The 21,425-nt window shown below is 45.9% G+C and overlaps 1 protein-coding gene across 1 annotated transcript in view; it reads right to left on the bottom strand.

Moving 5' to 3' along the window:
- LIPC (lipase C, hepatic type) overlaps nt 1–10,132 on the bottom strand; it is a 128,554-nt gene extending 118,422 nt beyond the window's left edge. Inside the window, exon 1 of the mRNA XM_046009802.1 lies at nt 10,006–10,132. Coding sequence (XP_045865758.1) covers nt 10,006–10,090 — 85 coding nt within the window. The 5' untranslated portion in view covers nt 10,091–10,132. The remainder of the gene's footprint in view (nt 1–10,005) is intronic.
- Between the last annotated feature and the right edge of the window lie 11,293 nt (nt 10,133–21,425).

Here is a 21,425-nt window from a genome sequence, read left to right as displayed (position 1 = left end):
CCTGACAGACTCCGAGCCAGAACGGCCCCCACTTTCCCCCTTTCTCCGTCTCAGCCCGCAAAACCGAATCTACTGAGAAGCCCCCCAAAACATCTCACACTGTGATGCCCCAGGGTTTCTCTGGGGTGGATTCTTTCTTGCTGCAGTAAGGTCAGTAAGCCTTGATCTTGAGTGGGATGAGTGTGCCCTTGGTGATCTTTGGTTGGTGAACTTTTCCATTTGTCAGTTGGGCACACTGATAACTGCCCAGTAAACCTTTACAGGGATGTTGTAAGAAGCAAGTGATATCACATGGGTGGGAAGGAGTTTTCAAGTTCAAGTTGCTCTGGGTCTCTAAGCTAGTGCGGTGTGGAATTTCCAAACGGTTCTCTTTCCAGACTGAGAATACAGTACTTTTTAAATGGAAGATTCCTATTCAAGTTTCTATTATGTGGCCTGCCTCACTTCCTCAGCTAAACCCCTCCTCCAATTTAGTGCAAGGAATAGCAATTAACACAAAAACTTCAAAGGCACTTGCCTAAGGCTGGGGCCTGCCTGGGAGGAAGATCTGAGTGTTCCTGGGCAGGCCAGTGAGGTTGTGAGCTGGTGACTTCTGAGCACCACCCCTGTCTTTTCCTGCTGATACCATTGCTTCCACGAGGGAGTGGCTGCGGTTTCAGCAAGACTCAGAGATAAAGCCTTCCACCCCGCAAAAAAGGCAGCCAGCAGCCTCATTCCTTCTTTTTTCTTTCTTTCTTTCTTTCTTTCTTTTTTTTTTTTTAAACACCAACCTCAGTGGCTGGCCCTGTTGCTCCAGGGTGAGAGCCAAACTCTATAGCCTGGCCTCCGAGGCCCTCTCACCTCCAGCCATTTCTGTTTAGGGGGTCTGCGCTGGGCCATAGCAAATGTCTCAGGGATTCCCAATTTCATGATCCTTTTTCAACTCTCCAAGACTGGTTTCCGCTTTTCCTTCTGCTTGCCACATCCTTCCACATCTTTTCCTGCAAAACTCAACCCAAATATCACTTCCTGTATCTCCTCAGCTGACGTCTTCTGTCTCAGGGCCTTATGGTATTTTGTACGTGATGTTACTTGTGCACCTATCACGTTGTATTGAAATTGAAATTGTGGTTCCTAATCGCTAGTCTACGCATGCGCAGCTGTAGGGAGCCAGAGACCCCCCCCCCCCCCCTCCCCAGTGAGTTGGGAAGCTCCTTGCTGGAATGAAATGTACTTTTTCATTTTTGTATCTACAAGGATGGGGTTTTGTACTGACCATGGGGTCTGGTACACAGTAGGTGGTTAATGAATGCGGTAATTTGCTGCTGTTGATCTTGTTATGTTTCAGTATCAAGCAGTGTGTTGTTTTCACTGGGATTCTCTTGGGACAAGGAAGCAGGGAACATTTGTCACTGGAAAGTTTTTCGCAATCAGAAAGGCCAGTCCTAGTCAACTGAGAATCCATGGCTCTGCCCAGCTTTTGGAAGTGCCCAGTTCATCTGAAAAGAATTTTCTTGATCCTGTTTTCAAGCCTGCCAAGGAGGGGTTCATTTATGGTTCATTAGCTGTTGCGGCTAGTGTTTTCCCACTAATTGCAAGTAAGTCTCAGCTTGGGGATTTTTCTTCATTTTAAGAATCACTTTCTTTTTGGCATGCCCGTATCTTATTTTGGAGAAATAGATGATCATGAATATCATGGGTTTTTGTATTATTTGGGCTGCGGTTACCCCTGAGGGAGGTCAAAATGCAGTATCAGTGAGTGTTGATTCCGACCCCTTCCCTACCAGGAAACTAAAAAATGAAGCCAGATTTGCCCCGAAGGCCTGTGTTATTTCTGTTGGAAGAACCCACAGCCTGGAAGGCGGGGCACCTGGGTTCAAGTCTTGTTTTGCCGTTGACTAGCTATTTTGTTTTTCTAATAGTTCTCCATGTGTTGTCCCTGACCAGCAGCAGTACTTGGAACTATTCTAGAAATGCAAATTCCTGGGCCCTACTGAATGAGAAAACTCTGCAGCAGGGGTCCAGAAATCTTACTTTATTTATTTATTTTTAAATTTTTGTTTATTTATTTGACAGAGAGCGATCACAAGTAGGCAGAGAGGCAGGCAGAGAAAGAGGGAAGCAGAGATCATGACCTGAGCTGAAGGCAGAGGCTTAACCCACTGAGCCACCCAGGCGCCCCCAGAAATCTTATTTTAATAAGATTTTTTTATTTAATAAGTTTAATGATTATTTATGTTATGAATAAGGTTTAAGATGACCTTATTTTAATAAGATTCTGATGTACACTGAAGTCTGAGAATCACTGATTGGGTCAAGGCCATTTTATCATTTTGATATAAAATTATGTTTAAAATTATTCAGATCATTAAATTATATTGCTACACAGACACGCACACACAAAAATGACATTATAAAAATTTTGGAAGAGACAAAAATTTAGATGTAAATTCAACTAAAGTATAAACATTCTTGTACATTTTCTTCTAGTATTTTTTGTCCTCCATGTGTTTTCACAGGGTTGTGATCACAGGACATGCACAAAGAGGTAGACTGCTTTTCTCCTGCTTAACACAAATACTGTAACTACTATTCAGAGCTGCTGCTTCCACATTTTTATCAGAACTATTCTGAATGACCACACAGGACTTTACGGAATAGCTGTGTCTTGGGTACTTCACCAGGCTCGGGTGAACTTGGTCTGTGGAGGTGAAAATGCTCTGAGACAGACAAGGAGGCGTCCCCTTTGAGGCATTTGATTTTCTCTTCACTTTGTCCCGCCCCTCCCCACCAAGCACCATTGTGGAAAAAACCAAAACTATGAGTGTTCCCGGAAATAGAGTCATAAACAGAGAGGAAAGGGAGGTTAGCCAACAGCCCTGAGTTTTCCAGAATCATCCAGAAACTGGGATTCTCCCAGGCCTGAAATCCCCTCTTTAAAGCCTGAAGCAGTGGGGTCCTCACTGCGCTGCCTTGTGGCTGCGTCTATGAATTGCACCTTCTCTTCACAAGCATGGCCGGCACCATGGAGGAGTTAGTTGGAGTTTGTCTCCTTGCCCCGGGCTGGTGCCTGCATGGGAGCTCCCCTCCCTGCAAGACTGGCTGTGCTCCCTCCCACTGTCCTGGTTTCCACACTGGGCCTGAAGCCCAGCCATGACCCCCAGCCTGCTTGGCAGGGATCCAGATGTCCTGCTTGGCGCTGGCCAGTCCCTTTCCCTAGTGGGGGACCTCAGCCCCCAGCTGAGAGGGCCACTCTGTCAAATGGACACCCTCCTGGGAGCCTGCATACAGTCACCCTCCTGGCTGTGAGAATGGCTGTGCCCTCTGTCCTGTGTGGATCTGTGGATGTCAGGGACACCAGGCTGATGTCAGCGTGGTCCATTCCTGTGGGCACTGCTCAGCCCTGCCTGTGGACAGCCCTCACCCTCCTTTTCCCTCCCTGATGATTTGCCTACAAGGACCCAATCATGCCTTTCGACACAGTGGCAGCTGGTGCAGGAAACAGGGCAGGGAGGACGTGACCGTGGGCATCTCCGTACAGGCCAGTTGACTTTTGGCTGGATTACTCACTTGGTGATTCACAGCCTATGGTCAGTTCCCAGCCCCAATTAGTTCCTTCCTCAATCAGCCACTCCATTTCTTTTTGAAAAATGTACTAGTCACCCGACCCAGCATGAAGGAATACGGTCCAAGTCCTGGGTCCCCATGCAAGGCAAGCAGGGTGGAAGCTGGGCTGCTGTCCTCTTACTCCAGGCTTGTCCTCTCTGGGTACGTTACCCTCAGGAGGGCTCGAAGGGTTGGGCCAGGAAGTCTGGCAGTGGATGGGATCTGGCCTTTAGCAGAGAGAAGATAGCATGTCACTAGTATGCTAGACTCCGGTTCCCCATGCATTCCTGATGAGCGAGCTCCATCTCCAGATGTCACCTGCAACATTACTCACAAATGACCTTCCCTGAAATTGTAGAGGCCTATCAGGAATTTGTAGGCCCAATGGGATGGATGATTCTGGGCCTGAGCCTATGATTGCAGAGGTCTGAAGTCACAGTGTGAGGTATAGCCCTTTCCCAGTGGCCCTCTTGGGACAACAAATCCAATACCAATCTAACTGCAGCTAATCAGAATTTTTTTTTTAAGATTTTTATTTACTTAACACACAGAGAGAGATCACAAGTAGTTAGACAGGCAGGCAGAGAAGGGCAAGCAGGATCCCTACTGAGCAGAGAGTCTGATGCGGGGCCTGATCCCAGGACCCTGAGACCATGATCTGAGGCTCAATCCTCTGAGCCACCCAGGTGCCCCAGGTTTTTATTTTGTTTTTTTTTTTTTTTTTTAATTTTTTTCTCTTACAAAAAGTCTACACTCTATGACGTTAAAAACTCTTTATATATATCTTTAAATATACTTCTAATCCCTAGCCATGTACATGTATTTAGTTTTTCATAGTTGTGATTCAATAGGTGGGTTAGTTAGTCCTGTTTTTCCCCCCCCCCACTTTATTGGGTGTAGAATTTCCTTATACTTATTTTTAAAAGCTACAAGACCAGTTGTTATTTAACTTTTTGGAGGTCACAGGTCCCTTTGGAAATCTGCCAAACTCATGACCTCTGTCCCCCACTCAAAGTGCACAGACGCACGGCCTTGGGTGCCATCCGAGGAGACAGTTGGACTCTCTAATGACACCCACCCTTGGGCCAGGTCAACATCCCTGGTGTTACACTGTGAGCGCCTGAGGGCCAGCACTCAGCCTTGTATTTGTGAATTCCGTCTTGATTACCCCCAGAAATTTCTGAAACTTTTAGTACTTGAGTAGGCATCTGAAACAATACTTTTTACAGATGGACTTCGTGCTAGCTGGATGGTTAATTGTTAGGCATTCCAGTTGTTTCCAGTTGTGGGCACTTGTGACCCAGGGCAGCTGTCAACCTACCCACCCACGATTTGCTTTGCTTTTCTTCTTCCCAGACGGCCTGTTTTGGGGGAACGTGGAAAATGTGTACTGTACAGGCTCTGTACCTTTGCAGATGCACAAGAAATGCCTCCTTCTCTTTTGTTCCAGTTCCACCCTATGAAGCTCAAATGCCGCCGGCCTCCCCAGAGCTCTCCCAAGTGCCCCACACTTGGAAGTCAACTCTTCTGCCTCTCCCCCTGCTCCTTGTTCTACAGCCACACAAAGTGCCGCAGACTGGGCAGCTCATAACCCACAGAAATTCATTTCTCACCCTGCTGGAGGCAGGAAGTCTGAGACCCGGCCGCCAGCGTGGTGAGGTTCCGGTAAGAGTCTGCTTCCCGGTTTCCTCCCAGGTAGGAAAAAGGGCAAGATCTCTGGAGTCCTTTTTATAAGGCCACTAATCCCATTCAGAGGACCCCACCCTTATGACCCAATCATTTCCCAGAGGCCACACCTAATGTTCCCGTCCTGTTGAGGTTAGCATTTCAAGATGAATCTGCAGGAAACACAAACATTCAACCCATTGCACTCTTAGTGGTACTCATCGCACTCCGTCCTAGTCGAGAAAAGTTTATATACACATCTTACATCCTGTGTTAGGCTCAGTGATATGCTTCATGTATATGACACCCAGATAGATCGTTTGAATATGCCCCTGCTCTGTAGGACCAAGTTATTTTCAGTAATATGGCAAAAATTAGGAACTGCTATTTTCTTAATTTATTCTTTAGTCTTAGAGCAATGAACAATTTGAGAGGAAGAACACACTGCTACTTTGAAGATATTCAAATGCATTAAAAGTATTTCCTGTAAGAACTAAAATTTTTACTTACCAAAACAAAATATAGTTGACTCTTGGAACAACACAGATTTGAATTCTGTGGGTGCAAATATATGTGGATGATTTTGATTTTCTCCCCCCCATAGATACAGCACAGTAATGCAAGTTAATTTTCTCTTTCTTATGACTTTCTTAATAACATTTTCTTTTCTCTAGCTTACTTTCTTGTAAAAATACAGCATACAATACATATACATATATGTGTTAATTGACTGTTTATGTTATCGGTATGACTTCTGGCCAAGAGTAGGCTGTTAGTAGTTAAGTTTTGGGGGAGTCAAAAATTATATGTGGATGTTTGACTGTGTGTGGGGGGGTCGGCACCCCAATCTGCATGTTGGTCAAGGGCCAACTGTATTACACCTCCCAGGTCACTGTCATATCTGTCTCACTGTTTTGCACTGCAAACTTAAAAACTCTAAGTGGTCACATTGGATAGCAGAATGGAAATTCTCAGGTTTTGCTTCTTTGTCTTCACAATCACTACGGTATCATCTTTGATTCTGAATTTGCTGCTGAGAATGCAGTAAGTACCACAGGGGTTGGAGACATGAGATGGTCAAAGCCAGTTGGGAGGATTTGAAACCATGACGCCTGCAGTGAGCTCGTCACCAAACAGGTGAGTGTCAGGGACCAACCACATAACTTGGAATTCTCAAAATTAACATTGACAGAGAACATCGTATTTATTAAAGGATATGTAACAAAAATGCGATCATTTGAAGATTACGTAGGTATTAATGAAACTCAGCAGTAACCGTTAGCAGGCGTTTGCCACTTGGGCCAAAAAATTATTTTGAGGAGGTAGGAGACTTATGTTTATCACTGACATTATCTAGAATTGCGATAATGAAAAAAAGACCAACTTTTAGTAGATTCTGTATTGTATTTACATTCCCTCTGGAAGATGGCTCCCTTATTATTGACTTCTGGGGTAGATAGCTCCCACCTCCCCACCCCTGGTCCTGGGTGGGAGTTGGGGCCAGGGACTGGCTGGCTGCATAGTTGTACACTGTCTACGCTCAAAAGTCATGGTTCTATGGGTGGGTCAAGGCCCTGGGGGGTGGCCTCTATGTGAGACCGATTTTCTTCATGTACTCCCAACAAAGCAAAACAACAATCCACTGAATACAGAAATGGAAGAATCTAGCCCTCTCCCATAAAGTCAGACATTAAAGAAATTTGCAGCATTTCTTTGTAAAACAGTGTCACTCTTTGGACTCCCTTTTCATTGTTGATGTTTGGAAATACAAGGCATTTCTCATGATATTATAAGGATTGGCACGCAGTGGGTTCGCTGGTATTTTTAAAGGCATTAACCTTTGTACAACTTTCTCAGCTTTGGTCTCTAATATGGTAAATATTGATAGATGTATTCCATACAAAAAAAAGCTCTTTGGGGTCCTAAAGAATGTTTCAGAAGGTGATGGTGTCCTGAGACCAGGCAGTGTGAGAGCTGCTGTGTTTGTGCACTGCCTTATACACATGGCGCATGCTGGTGCACAGTGGTTGAACGAGGGACTGGGTGAGTGTCAGCGGCTCCCAGGATTCAGAAGCTGCGGCTGGGATAGGAGGGAGGGTGGGCAGGCGCCCCTCCCCCCACCGTGATGGACACCTGGCCGTGGTGATGGACACCTGGTGGCTGGGGTTGCTGGGGGCTGAGAACAGCAGCTTCTAGTGTTGGCTGTCATGGCAACACCAGTGAGGGGGTGGGTCTGGGTCTCAAGCAATGAGGTTGGGGGATGAGGGTGATGGTAGCTCTGTGTCCTGGGGGTTTCAGGAGGCTCCCCATATCCTGTTCCCCTTGGTGCTGGCAGATTGGAACAACCGCCCCAATCTGTCTTTCCTCATGGGAACCGAGCAGAATTGTTTTCTAGCGGCCTCTGGCTGTCCACTCATTGGCAGTGAGCACAGTGGAAAGAGAGGCCCGGAGCCTCAGTCAGACAGATCGAGCTGTCCGAGCTTCTCCCTCCTCTGCTCTGAACAGCCACGGGACCCCCACAGGTCACCTAAATGCTGGCTGACTCTCCACAATGGCGAGGAGGGGATAATATCCGGCTGATACTGGGTGCATGGCACCTTAGCGGCTCCATGAGTCATGTCATCCATAAACACCGAAAGAGGCAGGTTGGGGGCGGTTAAAGAAGATGGGTCCTTGGGGGAGTTTTTCCTGCTCCATGGCTAGTGTCTCTCAACACTAGACCCACTGTGGACACTTTGCCTTGGATAATTCATTGTGGGGACTGCCATGTGCATTGTAGAATGTTTGGCAGCATCTCTGGCCTCTGCCCACCACAGGCCATAGCACTCTCTCCCCAACTGTGACAATTAAACATGTCTCTGGACATTGCCAAAAGTCTGCTGGAGGAGGGGGGCAGTTCTGGCCCTGGTCGAGAACTGCCAGCTAGATACCCGTCTGACAGGGCCCCACTGCGGGCGCTTGCTTGTAGCCAGCCTTGGGAGATGACCACCAGCATCATACACAGAGATCTGGGTCACTCCTTGCAGGAAGAATTCTGCCAAGAGATTCTGCTCTCAAGGGAACAAGAGACCTCCCGACTCTGATCCTTTTCCCTGAAGAACCCATCTGCCAATCGTGGCTGCTTCCCTCGGCTTTTGGACAAACCAAGCCCTGGGACAGCAGTAGCTGACCACGAGATCTGTTGAAGGCAGTCTGGACAATGCCCAGCAGCCTGGGGGAGGCCATCCTGCCTTTCAGCCTCCTCCTTGGCACTCATGGCTCCCAACCTCCGTGTCTCTACAAAATACTCCAGGCCATCGACAGCACCATAGATAAAAGGAGGGAGGTATTGTGACATGACGGAATGCTTCTGCCACCAGAATGAATGAGTCACCACCACAGACACGTGCCCTGGGTGAAGCTCCCTGGTGTAATGTTGAGTGAAAGAAGCCAGAAGCAAAAGAGCACATGCTGTATGCTTTCATTAATGGACAGTTCCCCCAAAGGCAAAGTAATTGACGTTAAGGCTCAAGGGGTGCACAAAGGAACCTTCTCCGATGCAGGTTCCTACTACGAAAATTCATCGGGCAATTATGACACAGGCAGGCACTTGATGTATGTTACACTCTGATAGAAAATAAGCACACAAAAACAACATTCTGGACGGAAGGTCAGGACAGGCCCTTCAGCAAAATCCCCATCCACCCAGGGAATAAAGATGATTAGCAATTTTGCCTGTTTGGCTCTAACTTCTTATTGTCATTTTTGGACCTGGCTTCATACAGCCGGTATATGCACAATAGTGAGCACATGCTCGGCACAGACAATGTTCAGTACGTGGCAAATAGTCAATACTGCCCATCAGTTATTAACCGGCCTAGGATACAAACTAATAATAAAATAATAAACAACCCTTTATTTTTAAAGGGGAAACAAGAGTTGGAATTTGCAGTGAGATTGGTTACCAAATTCCTCATTCTCCAGGTTTTTGGAGCTCCTTCCAAAGCATAGTCTTTGAGGGAAGAAAAAAATCTAAAGCTTCTACCTTAGAGCTACTAGCTCCTGACCAGTAACAGCCACACACAGAAAAGCCCCCAATACCTGTCTATTTGGTCAAATTGCTCAGTTTACTTCATATCTGTCACTTACTGATTCAATGCACTATGTAGCCAGGAACCTGGCATCCACCTGTCAGATCAAGCGTTTGGATCTGTCTTTGGCCATCGATCTAGTTTACGAATTTACAGATCAAACAGGTATGACTGCTGTTGGAGTCCTCAGTCTCAGAGTAAAGCTTTGGCTGAAAAAAAAATGAAGTCTAGAAAATGTGCAATGCTTTCTCTCCTTCAGACCTGACTGGAAACAGGACTCTACAAATCCCTCTCTCTTCTGAGAGAGCCAACAATCAGACAACCTCAGTGAGATGGAGCATTTCATTGGAAGCTGTGCTGCCCAGCTACAAATCGGATGCCAAGTTAGCGCTCAGGAAGATCCAGAACTCCTTCAGACCCTTCTCCATCCAAGTCTTAGCATGACTAGATCTGTTCAGACATGGCAGAGATATCATTGCAAGCGGCAAGTGCTTTTAGACTTTTGACCCCAGAAAGATCTCCTAAAATTTCAATCCCATACAAATGGCAGCTCATCCTGTGACCCATGACACCATTAATAGGACCAAGCTCTGTCCCACACCACCAAGAATGACTTAGATTCATCGCGACAGACTTTTAAAAAAGAAAATCCATGCCCATCTCTGCAGAAGAGGCAGGCTCTTACCTAGTCCCGGGCTTTGTCCATTGGCACTTGATTGGATAAAGACGCACAAAACCAAGAAAATAGAGACACACGGAGGCCTTTCCATTTCTCCTGTCTCACCCGGGGTCCGAGGTCTTCTTGCTAATTTCTGAAGTTAAAGAGACCAGATTGCCTATTGATACTGTGTGAGGGAGGCTGCTCATTAATAATTAACTTTTAACCAGGGTATCCAGTGTTCACTTCTCTGACTACCCCCCAATTCCAGGCCTAGCTATATCTAACACAACAAAGGTTGATGTACAAAGGAAAAAAAATCCTGATACATTTTGAAAATCAAATATCTTGTTATGTATTCTTACCTTCTTGGGCCAAAGTCATAGTTCCAAATTAATCAGTTTAAAGTTAGTATGTTTGGGAATCCTGTCAAAGGTCAGGGGTCAGTGGCTCTCACCGGGTTGCCTAGCTTTCCCTCTGTCATCACTGCGACGGGGATGCTGGCTCATGGCAGGGGTGTTTCAAATTGCAAGCTAAGCGCAAAGAAAAAGCTAAGGGCTCTGGGAGGCGGAGAGCTGCTGGAGGGTCCTTTTTCTGTTAAGTTCAGCAAAATTGCTGGTGCCTGAAGTTAAAGGGTGGTGGAGAGATGTTTCTATAGCTGAAAGGAGCAGAAAACCTCTAACGTCAGTGTAGGAAGGAGTAAAGATGGAGGACCGGTAGCCTTTTCTAGGGGCCCCATTGGGAGATGACCCTATAATAAACTCTCCTCCTTTGTGTTAATTAATACTCCCACTGTGCAGAGGACTGAGAAGTCAGGCCACTCAGCAAAACCAGGCAGGGAAAATGTTACTGTGTATGACTCTTATGATATACGTTGGGTCCCTAGTTTTATTTAAACTTTATTTGTTCATTTTTTTTATACCTACTATCTACCAGGCACTGTTTTAGGCATGAGGAACATTCAAGCATACAAAACAGGTGAACGTTCCTGTCTTTGTGAAACTTATGTACTATTAGGGGTGGGAGGACTCAGATGATAGACAATAGACATAATAAATCAGAGATTTATGAAGATTGTAGAATGCAGTGAGAGCTATGAAAGCTATGGAAATAAGGGAAAGTATAGCAGAATTAAGGGGGTAGGAGAGTAGTGATTTTAAAAACATTTTTAAAAGATTATTTATTTAAGAGAGAGAGAGAGAGAGCACGAGTAGGGTAAGGGGCAGAGCGAGAAGCAGACTCCCTGCTGAGCAGGGAGCTGGACATAGGGATCAATCTTGGAACTCTGGAATCATGACCTGAACCTAAGGCAGATGCTTAACCAACAGAGCCACCGCGGTGCCCTGAGGTAGTGATCAGGGAGAGCCTTGTTGGGAAGTTGAACTTTAAATGACTGTTTCAGTGAGTACCCTCTGTGGACATATTAGGAAAGAGTAGCCAGTGCAAAGGCCCTGAGGTTAGAGCGTGCCTGGTATGTTCCAGGAACAACAAGGAGGTCAATGTTCAAGGAGACACCCTTATAAAGACTTTGACTTTTATGATCTGAAACATGGGGAAGCATTCTGAGCAGAAGAGTGCAAATGACAGTACAGACAAAAGGTTGATATCCAGGATCTATAAAGAACTTCTCAAACTCAACACACACAAAACAGATAATCATATCAAAAAATGGGCAGAAGATATGAACAGACACTTCTCCAACGAAGACATACAAATGGCTATCAGACACATGAAAAAATGTTCATCATCACTAGCCATCAGGGAGATTCAAATTAAAACAACATTGAGATACCACCTGACACCAGTTAGAATGGCCAAAATTAGCAAGGCAGGAAACAACGTGTGTTGGAGAGGATGTGGAGAAAGGGGAACCCTCTTACACTGTTGGTGGGAATGCAAGTTAGTGCAGCCACTTTGGAGAACAGTGTGGAGATTCCTGAAGAAATTAAGAATAGAGCTTCCCTATGACACTGCTGGGTATTTACCCCAAAGATACAGATGGAGTGAAAAGAAGGGCCATCTGTACCCCAATGTTTATTGCAGCAATGACTACGGTCGCCAAACTGCGGAAAGAACTAAGATGCCCTTCAACGGATGAATGGATAAGGAAGATGTGGTACATATACACAATGGAGTATTATGCCTCCATCAGAAAGGATGAATACCCAGCTTTTGTAGCAACATGGACGGGACTGGAAGAGATTATGCTGAGCGAAATAAGTCAAGCAGAGAGAGTCAAGTATCATATGGTCTCACTTATTTGTGGAGCATAACAAAGAACATGGAGGACATGGGGAGATGGAGAGGAGAGGGAGTTGAGGGAAACTGGAAGGGGAGATGAACCATGAGAGACTATGGACTCTGAAAAACAACCAGAGGGTTTTGAAGGGGCAGGGGGGTGGGAGGTTGAGGAACCAGGTGGTGGGTAATAGGGAGGGCACGTACTGCCTGGAGCACTGGGTGTGATGCCAAAACAATGAACACTGTTATGCTGTAAATAAACAAATTAAAAAAAAAAGAGGGACATGATGTGTATTATTTTTTTTTAAAAAGTCCTTCTGGTTTTTGAGGATGGGAATAGATTATGAATGAGTGAGGGTGTAAGTGGGGAGAATGTGAGGAGGTCATGACGACAATCCAGTGAGAAGTGAGGGCTTGCTTCAGCATGGTAATAGTGGAATTGGGGAGTGGTGGATATGTTGGATATATTTGGAAAGTGGGTGCAACAGGATTTCCTGAATACTGGAATGTGAGATGCTAGGCAAAGAGAGAGACGCTGAGGATGACTTCAAGGACTTTGGCTCAAAGAAGTGGACAATGGGCTGTCAGCTGAGGTGGGGAAGGCTGTGAGTGGAGTTTTTGGTGGGGGAAGATGATTCAATCAGCTTTGGCCCTGGGGCCTTTGAGATGCCTCTTGGACAGTAACTGGAACTGTTGAGTAGGCAGTTAGATAACTTGCGGGTTCTGCTCTGCTGAGTAACTCAGCAAGATACCGGTGAATCCAAGCAGCTCCGGAATACCAAAACCTCTACCTCCCAAATTTCTGCAGAGTACATTCTCTTACCACTTTCTACATGGGATGAGGTCTTCACAGTTCTAGCTTTCGTAAGTCTCTGCTTCATCAAGAATTTCTCTAGTGGAATCTCATGCCAGCTTGTTTTGTGAGGCTCTCCTGGGGTGGGAGAGGAGGAGAGACATCTTTCCCCTTTCAGGGGTGCTACCTGCTCCCATCGATCCAAGCTCTGCCTGCCTGTCCCATTACCCTTCTGGGGTGGTTTTAATGCACCAGCTCTCTTGTCTTTCCATGAAGCTGGCCAACGAGACTCCTGACAGGGAAGAGAGGAGGACTTCACAGAGAATAAGGTTTTCAGAGCCTGAGGATGCTGGGTCTACCAGTTGAGCAAAATGAAACTTAACCTTAATGAGCCCCATCTCCTCACCTTTAAAATGGGATAATGTGAGCTGGAGATAAGGTTTGGAAATGCCAGCTTAATACCATTTTTCTCCGAACATCTTTCTCCCTTGTTCTTTCTCCCTTTTAAGAAGGGCAAAGTGGAGATAATTCTGCAAATCTTTTGTCTTCCCAAAACTTAGGACCTAGGACAAATGAATTGTAGCCAACAAAGACAAGCAGAAATCCGAACATGTTTTAAAGGGATATGAAGGGAGCAGGAGCACCCACCCTACCTTCTCATCACTAGAAGAGTCTCTTGGGCTTTGTATGTGAGTGGGGGAGGAGAGATTTGTCTCTAGGTCTCTAGGGCAGGTGAGACAGTCCTGGCTTCCCAGAAACCCTGCTGGAAGGTGGTAAGAACCTAAAGATGACAGGCCTGTGTGGTGCTGGCAGATGGGTAAAAGATGGCCCCGTGTCTGGCATGAAGGAGGAGCAGCAATGAGCCTCCTGTGCTGACAGCTCATGTAAGATAGGAAGCACAGGCCCCTTGGTGGCCACCTGTGTGGATGGGGACAGAGGACCTGGTGCCACCCTCACCCCCAGGCCCGGGGGTTGTGTCTGATCCAGAACTATGGCATAATGGGGTGGGGTGCAAAGAAGAAATCCAGGGGGCCTGAAAAATATGAATTTGGAGTCAGTAATTCTGACGGCTTACAGAAAATAGAGACATTTCTTGCACATCAGCATTTTCGGACGGAGCTCCATCCCTGTGCGAAAGCAGGCATGTCATGAGATGTGCATGTGAAGTGGCCAGCCGAGGGCCTGCTTCACACTAGAGGTTCAGTATGTGTAGTGACTTATTTTGGAGGTAACACAGTCCGTTCAAAAAGTCCAGGCTTTGGAGTAAGATGGATCTAGGTTCAAATCCCTGCCCTATCACTTTCTAATTGGGTGACCTAGGGCAAGATGTGAGTGGCCAAAGCTTTAACTGTTTTCCTTCATCTGGATAGGGACTGCTGATGCCTTCCTGATCGGGTTAGAGGGGGTCATGGAAAGAGGTGAAGCAACCTTGGCCAGGAGGAAATAATAAACAGCAGCTATTATTATTGCTGAATTGTTTTTAATTTACCTAGGGGATTGAGAAGGTGTCCAGGAGGTAGTTAACAGCAGGACCACAGTGATGAAATGAAAATGGTAAGAACCATTTTGGACCACTGGCTCCAAAATCTGTTTGAGCACTGGGATCAGAGTCAGCCTGAGAGCTCAGGGAGAGGATGGGTTTGAGGCCCATCCCAAGAACAATCAGCTTCTGGGACTGAGGTCTGGAGAACCTTCATTCTAAAGTTCTCCAGGCTGTTCTTTGCCCTCACAGTTGAAACAGGTGCCTCCAACTGGTGCTTGGTCTATCAGGGCACAAGAAGGAAGTAATATGCCTTTCAGATGTTTTGGTGCCCCTCTAAAATTCATATGTTAAAGCAGAACTCCCAAGGTGATGGTATTAGAGGTACGGCCTTTAGGAGGTGATTAGGTCACAAGGGCAAGCCCTCCTGAGTTGGGGGAGCATCCCTGTAAAAGAGACCCCACACAGATCCCTTGCTGCTTTGCCCCTGTGCGGTTACAGTGAGAACGTGGCCCTCTATGAGGACCTCATCAGACACTGCATCTGCCAGTCCCTTGATCTTGGATGTCCAGCCTTCTGTTGTTTGTAAATTTCTGTTGTTTACCCAGTCTGTGGGTACGCAGCCCAGATGGACTAAGGTATCACCTGAGAAAATTTTGTGTGTGTGTATATATATATATATATATAATGTTTATAATACATTTACACTATACAGTTAGAATATAGCCCTATGGAATATATTGGTGATACGTAATTTACAAGCACATAAATACCCATATATTTGGAGGGAGTAGTCCTCAAAGGTCTGTTTTGTTTATTTTTAAGAGAGAGTACACATGCAGGGGGGAAGAGCAGAGGCAGAGGGAGAGAGAGAATCTCAAGCAGGCTCCGCGCTCAGCATGGACCCTGACATGGGGCTCGATCTTACAACCCTGAGATCACGACCTGAGCTGAAATCAAGAGTTAGACGCTTCACCTACTGAGCTACCCAAGAGCCCCAAAGTTTTTTTTTAAACTGATAAAGGTGCTCGCCTAAAAAGATGTGAAGAGTGTGGTAGAGGGATAGAGTGACTCCCAGGTCTTACTGACCTAACAGAAATGTGGTTGAGTCGGAAGAATCAGTAGTTCCATTAGTGGTATCTGTAGTCATTTCCATGCCGAAGAAAGCCCAGCAGTTTATGGGGGACTGTTCATTTCCCATGAACTGAAAAAGGTAGGGCCTGTGCCCGATGGAGGCTAGAAACTCCAGCAGAGTTATCAGCACTGTCTGTAATCCTTGGTCTAAAATAATAATGGTTTTATAATTAGATTCTTACAAATTTCCCAATTCTTGCTCTCTTTTAATTTGAAAATCTTCTTGAAGAAATGGAAATTTCAAGAGACTGGCATTTGATGACCTGCCTGTCACCTTTTCCTTTAGTGAAATGGTGATAAGAAAGTTAATCAGAAGAAAAGAAATAAATAATTTACAGAGATAAAGAGAGCAAGTCCCTGGTGGGGAGAAGCCAGGGGGTCATGGTGAATTTCACTTATGAAAGCAACGGAGTTTTATATTCAAAATCAGCCATTCTTGTTTCGTCTTCGAAACTGGGGATACGCAAGAGTGGCAGCCCTGGGTTGGAGTTCTCAGACAAGAGTAATGGAAACAATACCTTTTGGATTGGTACTATTATTTCCCTCACTGTGCGGTTGAGATTTAAGAGATTAAGAACTGGGACAAACTGTATCTTCCCAAGAAAAGGCAGAGAGAGGGGAAATCAGGACCGTCTGAGCCCAGGGTCAGATTCCTTAACAACCACTAGCCCTTGGTCCCTATGTGCCTGATTTTCTTCAGGACTTCACGGGGCTTTCTTTCCTATGCCTTCCCTGCATTCCACTTCCAAAGATGAAATTTATGATACTTTCAGGATCATGCCACTGGGAAATGATACTTTCTCTTACTGCTGCTGGAGGCCAGGCTGCCACCAGGAAAATGACCAAGCTCTTATTGGGTCACCAATCATTGTGCGGACATTCTTGTACCATGTGGAAGTATGGCAAAAACAAGAAGCCTCCAAATATGTCCTCGTTTGAAGAGGGGTTGGCCTGGAGTTTAACCTTTCCTTTTTTTTTTTTTTTAAGATCAGTAAACAAATGGAAGGTGAAAACAAGTTTGCAGGTAATGTTTTAGACCGTTTGAAAGAATGTTTACAGCAGCACAAGCTGGTATTTATTCAGTGAGATCATCATGCCTTTACTGATAAGACTTGCAGATTTAACTTTGCATCGGCTCTGCCTCTGGCCGGTTTTACAAGCCCTGGAAGATTCTGTTACCTCCCTCTGGCTCGTTTTTCCCGTCTGTAAAACGGAATGGTGAGATCAAATGCTATCATGTGAAAGCCCTCTTCAACAGCTCTTGGTACATTCAGAGCTCATTTGATTTTTTTAAACAAATGTGCTAGGAATTATTTCCCCCATGGTACAGATAGGAAACGGAGGCTCCCAGATTCCTTGTCCAAGGTCAATGTCTAACTCATGCAGATTGGGTGGGAGGATTTCTAGGTCCCTGGAAGCTCTGTGCCTCTCTTGTCCCCAGTCTAAAGTGAAGATCCCAGTAGCTAGTGAGCAAAGAGTTGAGCTCTTTCTGAACTTATTTTTGTTTCCGGCTCTGTGCTGGCCAATTACTCTCCCTGCCAGAATTTCAGCTTCTGGTTTGTGGAACAATGAAAAAAACGAACAAACCAAAACCCCAAACGAGAGCAGGTTTTTTCCCCCCTGTGGCTGGATACTCTGGAACCAATAATGCATCTTATGATGTCGTTGCAGTAGAATGTCAAATCTTTTTTTTTTTTTTCTCTCTCTGTTTGCCTCATGCTTTTAAGCAAAAAGAAGCCAAGATTTAAGCTGATTTAGAACACCGAGATGGACTTGGAACACATTTGCCAAGGGTCTTTCTCCTCTGTGGGAAAGAGGGGAGATACAACCGAGACTGCCTGCTTCCTCCAGCTGCTTGGGCTGTTGGGTGATGATGCTGGGTTACCCGGTAAGACCAACTAAGCCATGAACTGGATGGCTGTTTGCAGCAGAGCAAAGAAACGGTTTGGGAGGGTGGGCTCTCTTTCTCTGGGTCCCATGCTTCTGCCTCTGGGATACCCAGAGGCGCTGATCCCATCCTAGGCATCAGGCAGGGCTGCAGCCTCTCGGATGGAAATGCCCAGACATCTCTGTGGCAGGCGTATTTGTGCCACACCACACACACGTCTGGGGTTAGCAAGTGAAGTTCTTGGCTGCGAAAAATCAAGAGCAGTTCCCAAGGTGCTGCCTCGAGTGCTATCGATGGCTCATCATTCTTCCAGCATCTCTGCTGTCTTGATGACACAGTTAGTCATTGATTGCTAGGCTCAGGGGTTAACAATTCGGGGGCCAGCTCCCCGAGATGCCAGACCTGCTGTGGGACTCATTGAAGCCTCAGAAACAATCCTAGGACACAGGGTGATTATTCCCCTTTGTACAGAGAAGACAGCAGAGGATTCAGGAAGTTACTGACTTGCCCAAACCCACGTTCCAGTAAGCGGTGGAATGGGGTTTGAATGATAGGTGTTTGACTCCAAAGCCCACACAGCAAAAAAGCATGTTTGCCAGGCGTGCTGTCCTCATGTAAGTCAGGTGAAAGAAAAATGAGACTTCTCTGTGTGCTCTTGAACAGCAAAGATGCAGATCCTGTACTTACTGTGTTACTATGTTCCAAAGAAATGTTCTCAAGCCCTTTGTCAGCTGTTTCGTGCAAAGAGCCCTGAAACAGCCCACGAGACTCGCTCAAGAGAGAAGCCACGGAGACATGGTGGGATAGAACTATATCCTTTACGTACAGAGGGGTTTCCCAAATCAGCAGTAAGAAAAGTCCAGCAGACTTGAGGGGACTGGAGTTCTTGCTCACGGAGCTTTGTCATGGACAGAACAGAGTGTTTGACAGGGAATTGTTGGGGCGAGGCTGCGCTGCGAATGACCTTGTTTACACAGTGTTACCAGTTACCCACATGGTCTTGAAACCGTTTGGGTTAGCTTATGCCCAGGGTCCTCCAGAAAGCCATGGGGTGCTTTGACAGGCTTGGATAATTCTGCTGAGGCCTGGGATCACGACCTGAGTGGAAGGCAGACGCTTAACTGACTGAGCCACCCAGGTGCCCCAAGACATAATTTTTTGTTTTCTTAAGATTTTATTTATTTATTTGACAGAGACACAGTGAGAGAGGGAACACAAGCAGGGGGAGTGGGAGAGGGAGAAGCAGGCTTCCCACTGAGCAGGGAGCCCCATCCAGGACCTTGGGATCATGCCCTGAGTCGAAGGCAGACGCTTAACAACTGAGCCACCCAGGTGTCCCAAGACATTTTGTTTTTTAAAAGATAAAGATCATGTCTCTCACCCAGATATTAAAAACGAACATATGGTACGTATTTTATTTAGCTCATTAATGAGGAAGCTGGTAAGGGTGTTGTCATAACTAGTTCAAGGGAGAAGCACCCCCCCGTCTGCCTCTGGCAAATGTATATGGATAAAGGCATGTTGAAAAGAATGTACAAATGAAAGTACGGGCTAGCTTCTCCCAGTGTGGGAGGAAAGTCAATCCAACTTGCACACAGGACAGGGCAGGATTTGCATATTGCTTTGCTCCTAGTTATCTGCAGTGTGCAGAGTTGTAAAATGCCTCAAGGGCAATGAATGCCAGAATCAGATGACCCAGGAAGGCAGCAGCGCACAGTGCATGGACAATGCGTCATTTTGCACTGAAGCACAGAATTTCTCCTGTAATTCCTGTTGTTAAGAAATGATAAAGGGAAGTACTTAGCTACAGAATTTTAAAGATAGCAGAAGTTTCCTTAAGGAGGAAAGGCTGTCTCTCTGTATCTTTGTCTCTTGAACAGAGGATTTGTGATAATGGAACTGAATCTACATGCTGCCCTCTCTCTTCTTGGCTCATTGAGTGGGCAAATTATTTAAAATCTTGGTGCCTCAGTTTCCCTACTGTTATTAACCTCAAGCATGCCCAGCACAATACATGTCCACTATGATTACTATGATTATTTTTATTAATAATTATTTAATATAACAATTATTTTTATTAATAATTTTATTAGTTATAATTACTCACTGTGCTTTTTTAAAAAAAGATTTTATTTATTACTTTAGAGAGAGAGAGAGAGAGCATGTGAGTGGAGGGAGGGAAGGGGAATAGGGAGAGAGAATCCCAAGCAAACTTTGCACTGAACGTGGAGTCTGACATGGGGCTTGATCTCACCACCCTGCAGTCATGACCTGCGCTGAAACCAAGAGTCAGATGCTTAACTGACTGAGCTACCCAGGACCCCCTTCACTGTTTTTTATTTCTCCTACCCTTACATATTCCTTCCCTTTCTCTTTTCGCCCGTCTATCTGTCTATAATAAGGAATAGGAGGACTAGTTACAGTGTTTTTGAAAAAAAGTAAAGATGGCGTCTCTATCCTGTTCTTGAAATTAACTATGGAAGTTGTGATGTATTCCTTTCTATTTAGAAAAATAAAGCCCCCTCTGTCTGATATTTGCTTTCTTGGGTTTTGAGAAATTCCCATCATCTATCTTGAACTAGCTACCCTGAATTTAAATTTGAAAACATGGTTCCTTTTCTCAAATTAGTGGTGGATAAAATAGGCTCTCAAGTGGGAAGGGCCCTCCTCATAGCAGATAGTATCTCACAGCTCACCTGTAGAGGTGATTTTTCTGGAGTCAGGTCTAGGAGCTTCGTGGTGACTCTGTCCCCGGTCAGACTTCTCAGACCTCAGGGGCCCATGTCCACAGGCCAGACAATCCATGTACCCCTGGGGGAAGCTTGTACTGGACACCAGAGAGAATTATCCATATGGTCCTGCCCAGGCAAGTTGGTGCAAATCTGCCTCTGGGGAGTTTGTTTTTTTTCCCTTTGGGTCTAGTGGAGGGGTGATCTCTTCAACCCCAAATGGGAATCCTTGGATGTCTCAGGGCTCCATTAGCCCCAATTCTTAGGCCTTGGGAAACATTTCATTTAGGGGAATCCCACAGACACACCTGTCCTAAGCAGCCCGCACTCTGCAGGGGGTAGAGCAAGTGTTTTCCATGAGGGAGCCGGGCTGGGGAAGGAGCTCTACCTCTAGGCAAAATTCAAGGATAGGAGGAAGAAAATATGGCTGTGTCTCGGCTTCCTTTAAATTTATGGGCCTGGAGCACTACCCTGGAGAGAGCCATTTTTCACTCCACAATTTCACTCCTAATCTGATGGTCCCAAGAACTCCTGGGCTGGCAAATTGTCCTCCTGATGCCTTAGGAAACAGTTGAGATTAGATCTCAGAGGTCAGTCGGTGTGTAATTGGGATCTTGGAGCTGGGAGGACAACACAGTCAGATTTACACAGCGCTCCCAGCCTCTGGGGACTCTTTCTTTTTGCTGTCATATCTCCAGAGCAAACCGGCTTGTTTTAGCTCTTGGTAGAAAAGTAACTCTCCTTGCCCATTTTCCCCAGGTAATGTATGAACAAAAAAGGAAGTGGTAGGCTGTTCATGGGAGTAGCAAGACCCAGTCTTGGCCAAACTTGGTGCCATGGAGAGAGACCTGGACCAACAGCAAAAGATCTGGGTTTGAGCTCAGCTCTGTCTTATGTCAGTTGTAACTTATAAATAATGATGGGGATAATGGAACTGGTGACCACACAGGTCATGAGAATGAAGGATGGTATATATCCAAACACTCTTAAGCCATGAAAGGACCCACGTGAAGTAGAGACCCCAATCTGGGACACCGAGTGGATGAGTGTTTCTGCGGAACCAAGAGACTATGTGAGACATGGGGTTGAAGCAGTTGTTTCCTGACCTGTGTGCAGGGTCTACCTTGTTGACAACAGCATCCCTGGTGGCCTCAAGCTTAGGGAAAGTTCTGGCTTCTAGTG

The sequence above is a fragment of the Meles meles genome, chromosome 6, assembly GCF_922984935.1.
Source record: "Meles meles chromosome 6, mMelMel3.1 paternal haplotype, whole genome shotgun sequence".
Taxonomy (NCBI): domain Eukaryota; kingdom Metazoa; phylum Chordata; class Mammalia; order Carnivora; family Mustelidae; genus Meles; species Meles meles.
Note: the sequence above shows the minus strand (reverse complement) of the source record. Positions and strands in the feature narration are given on the sequence as shown.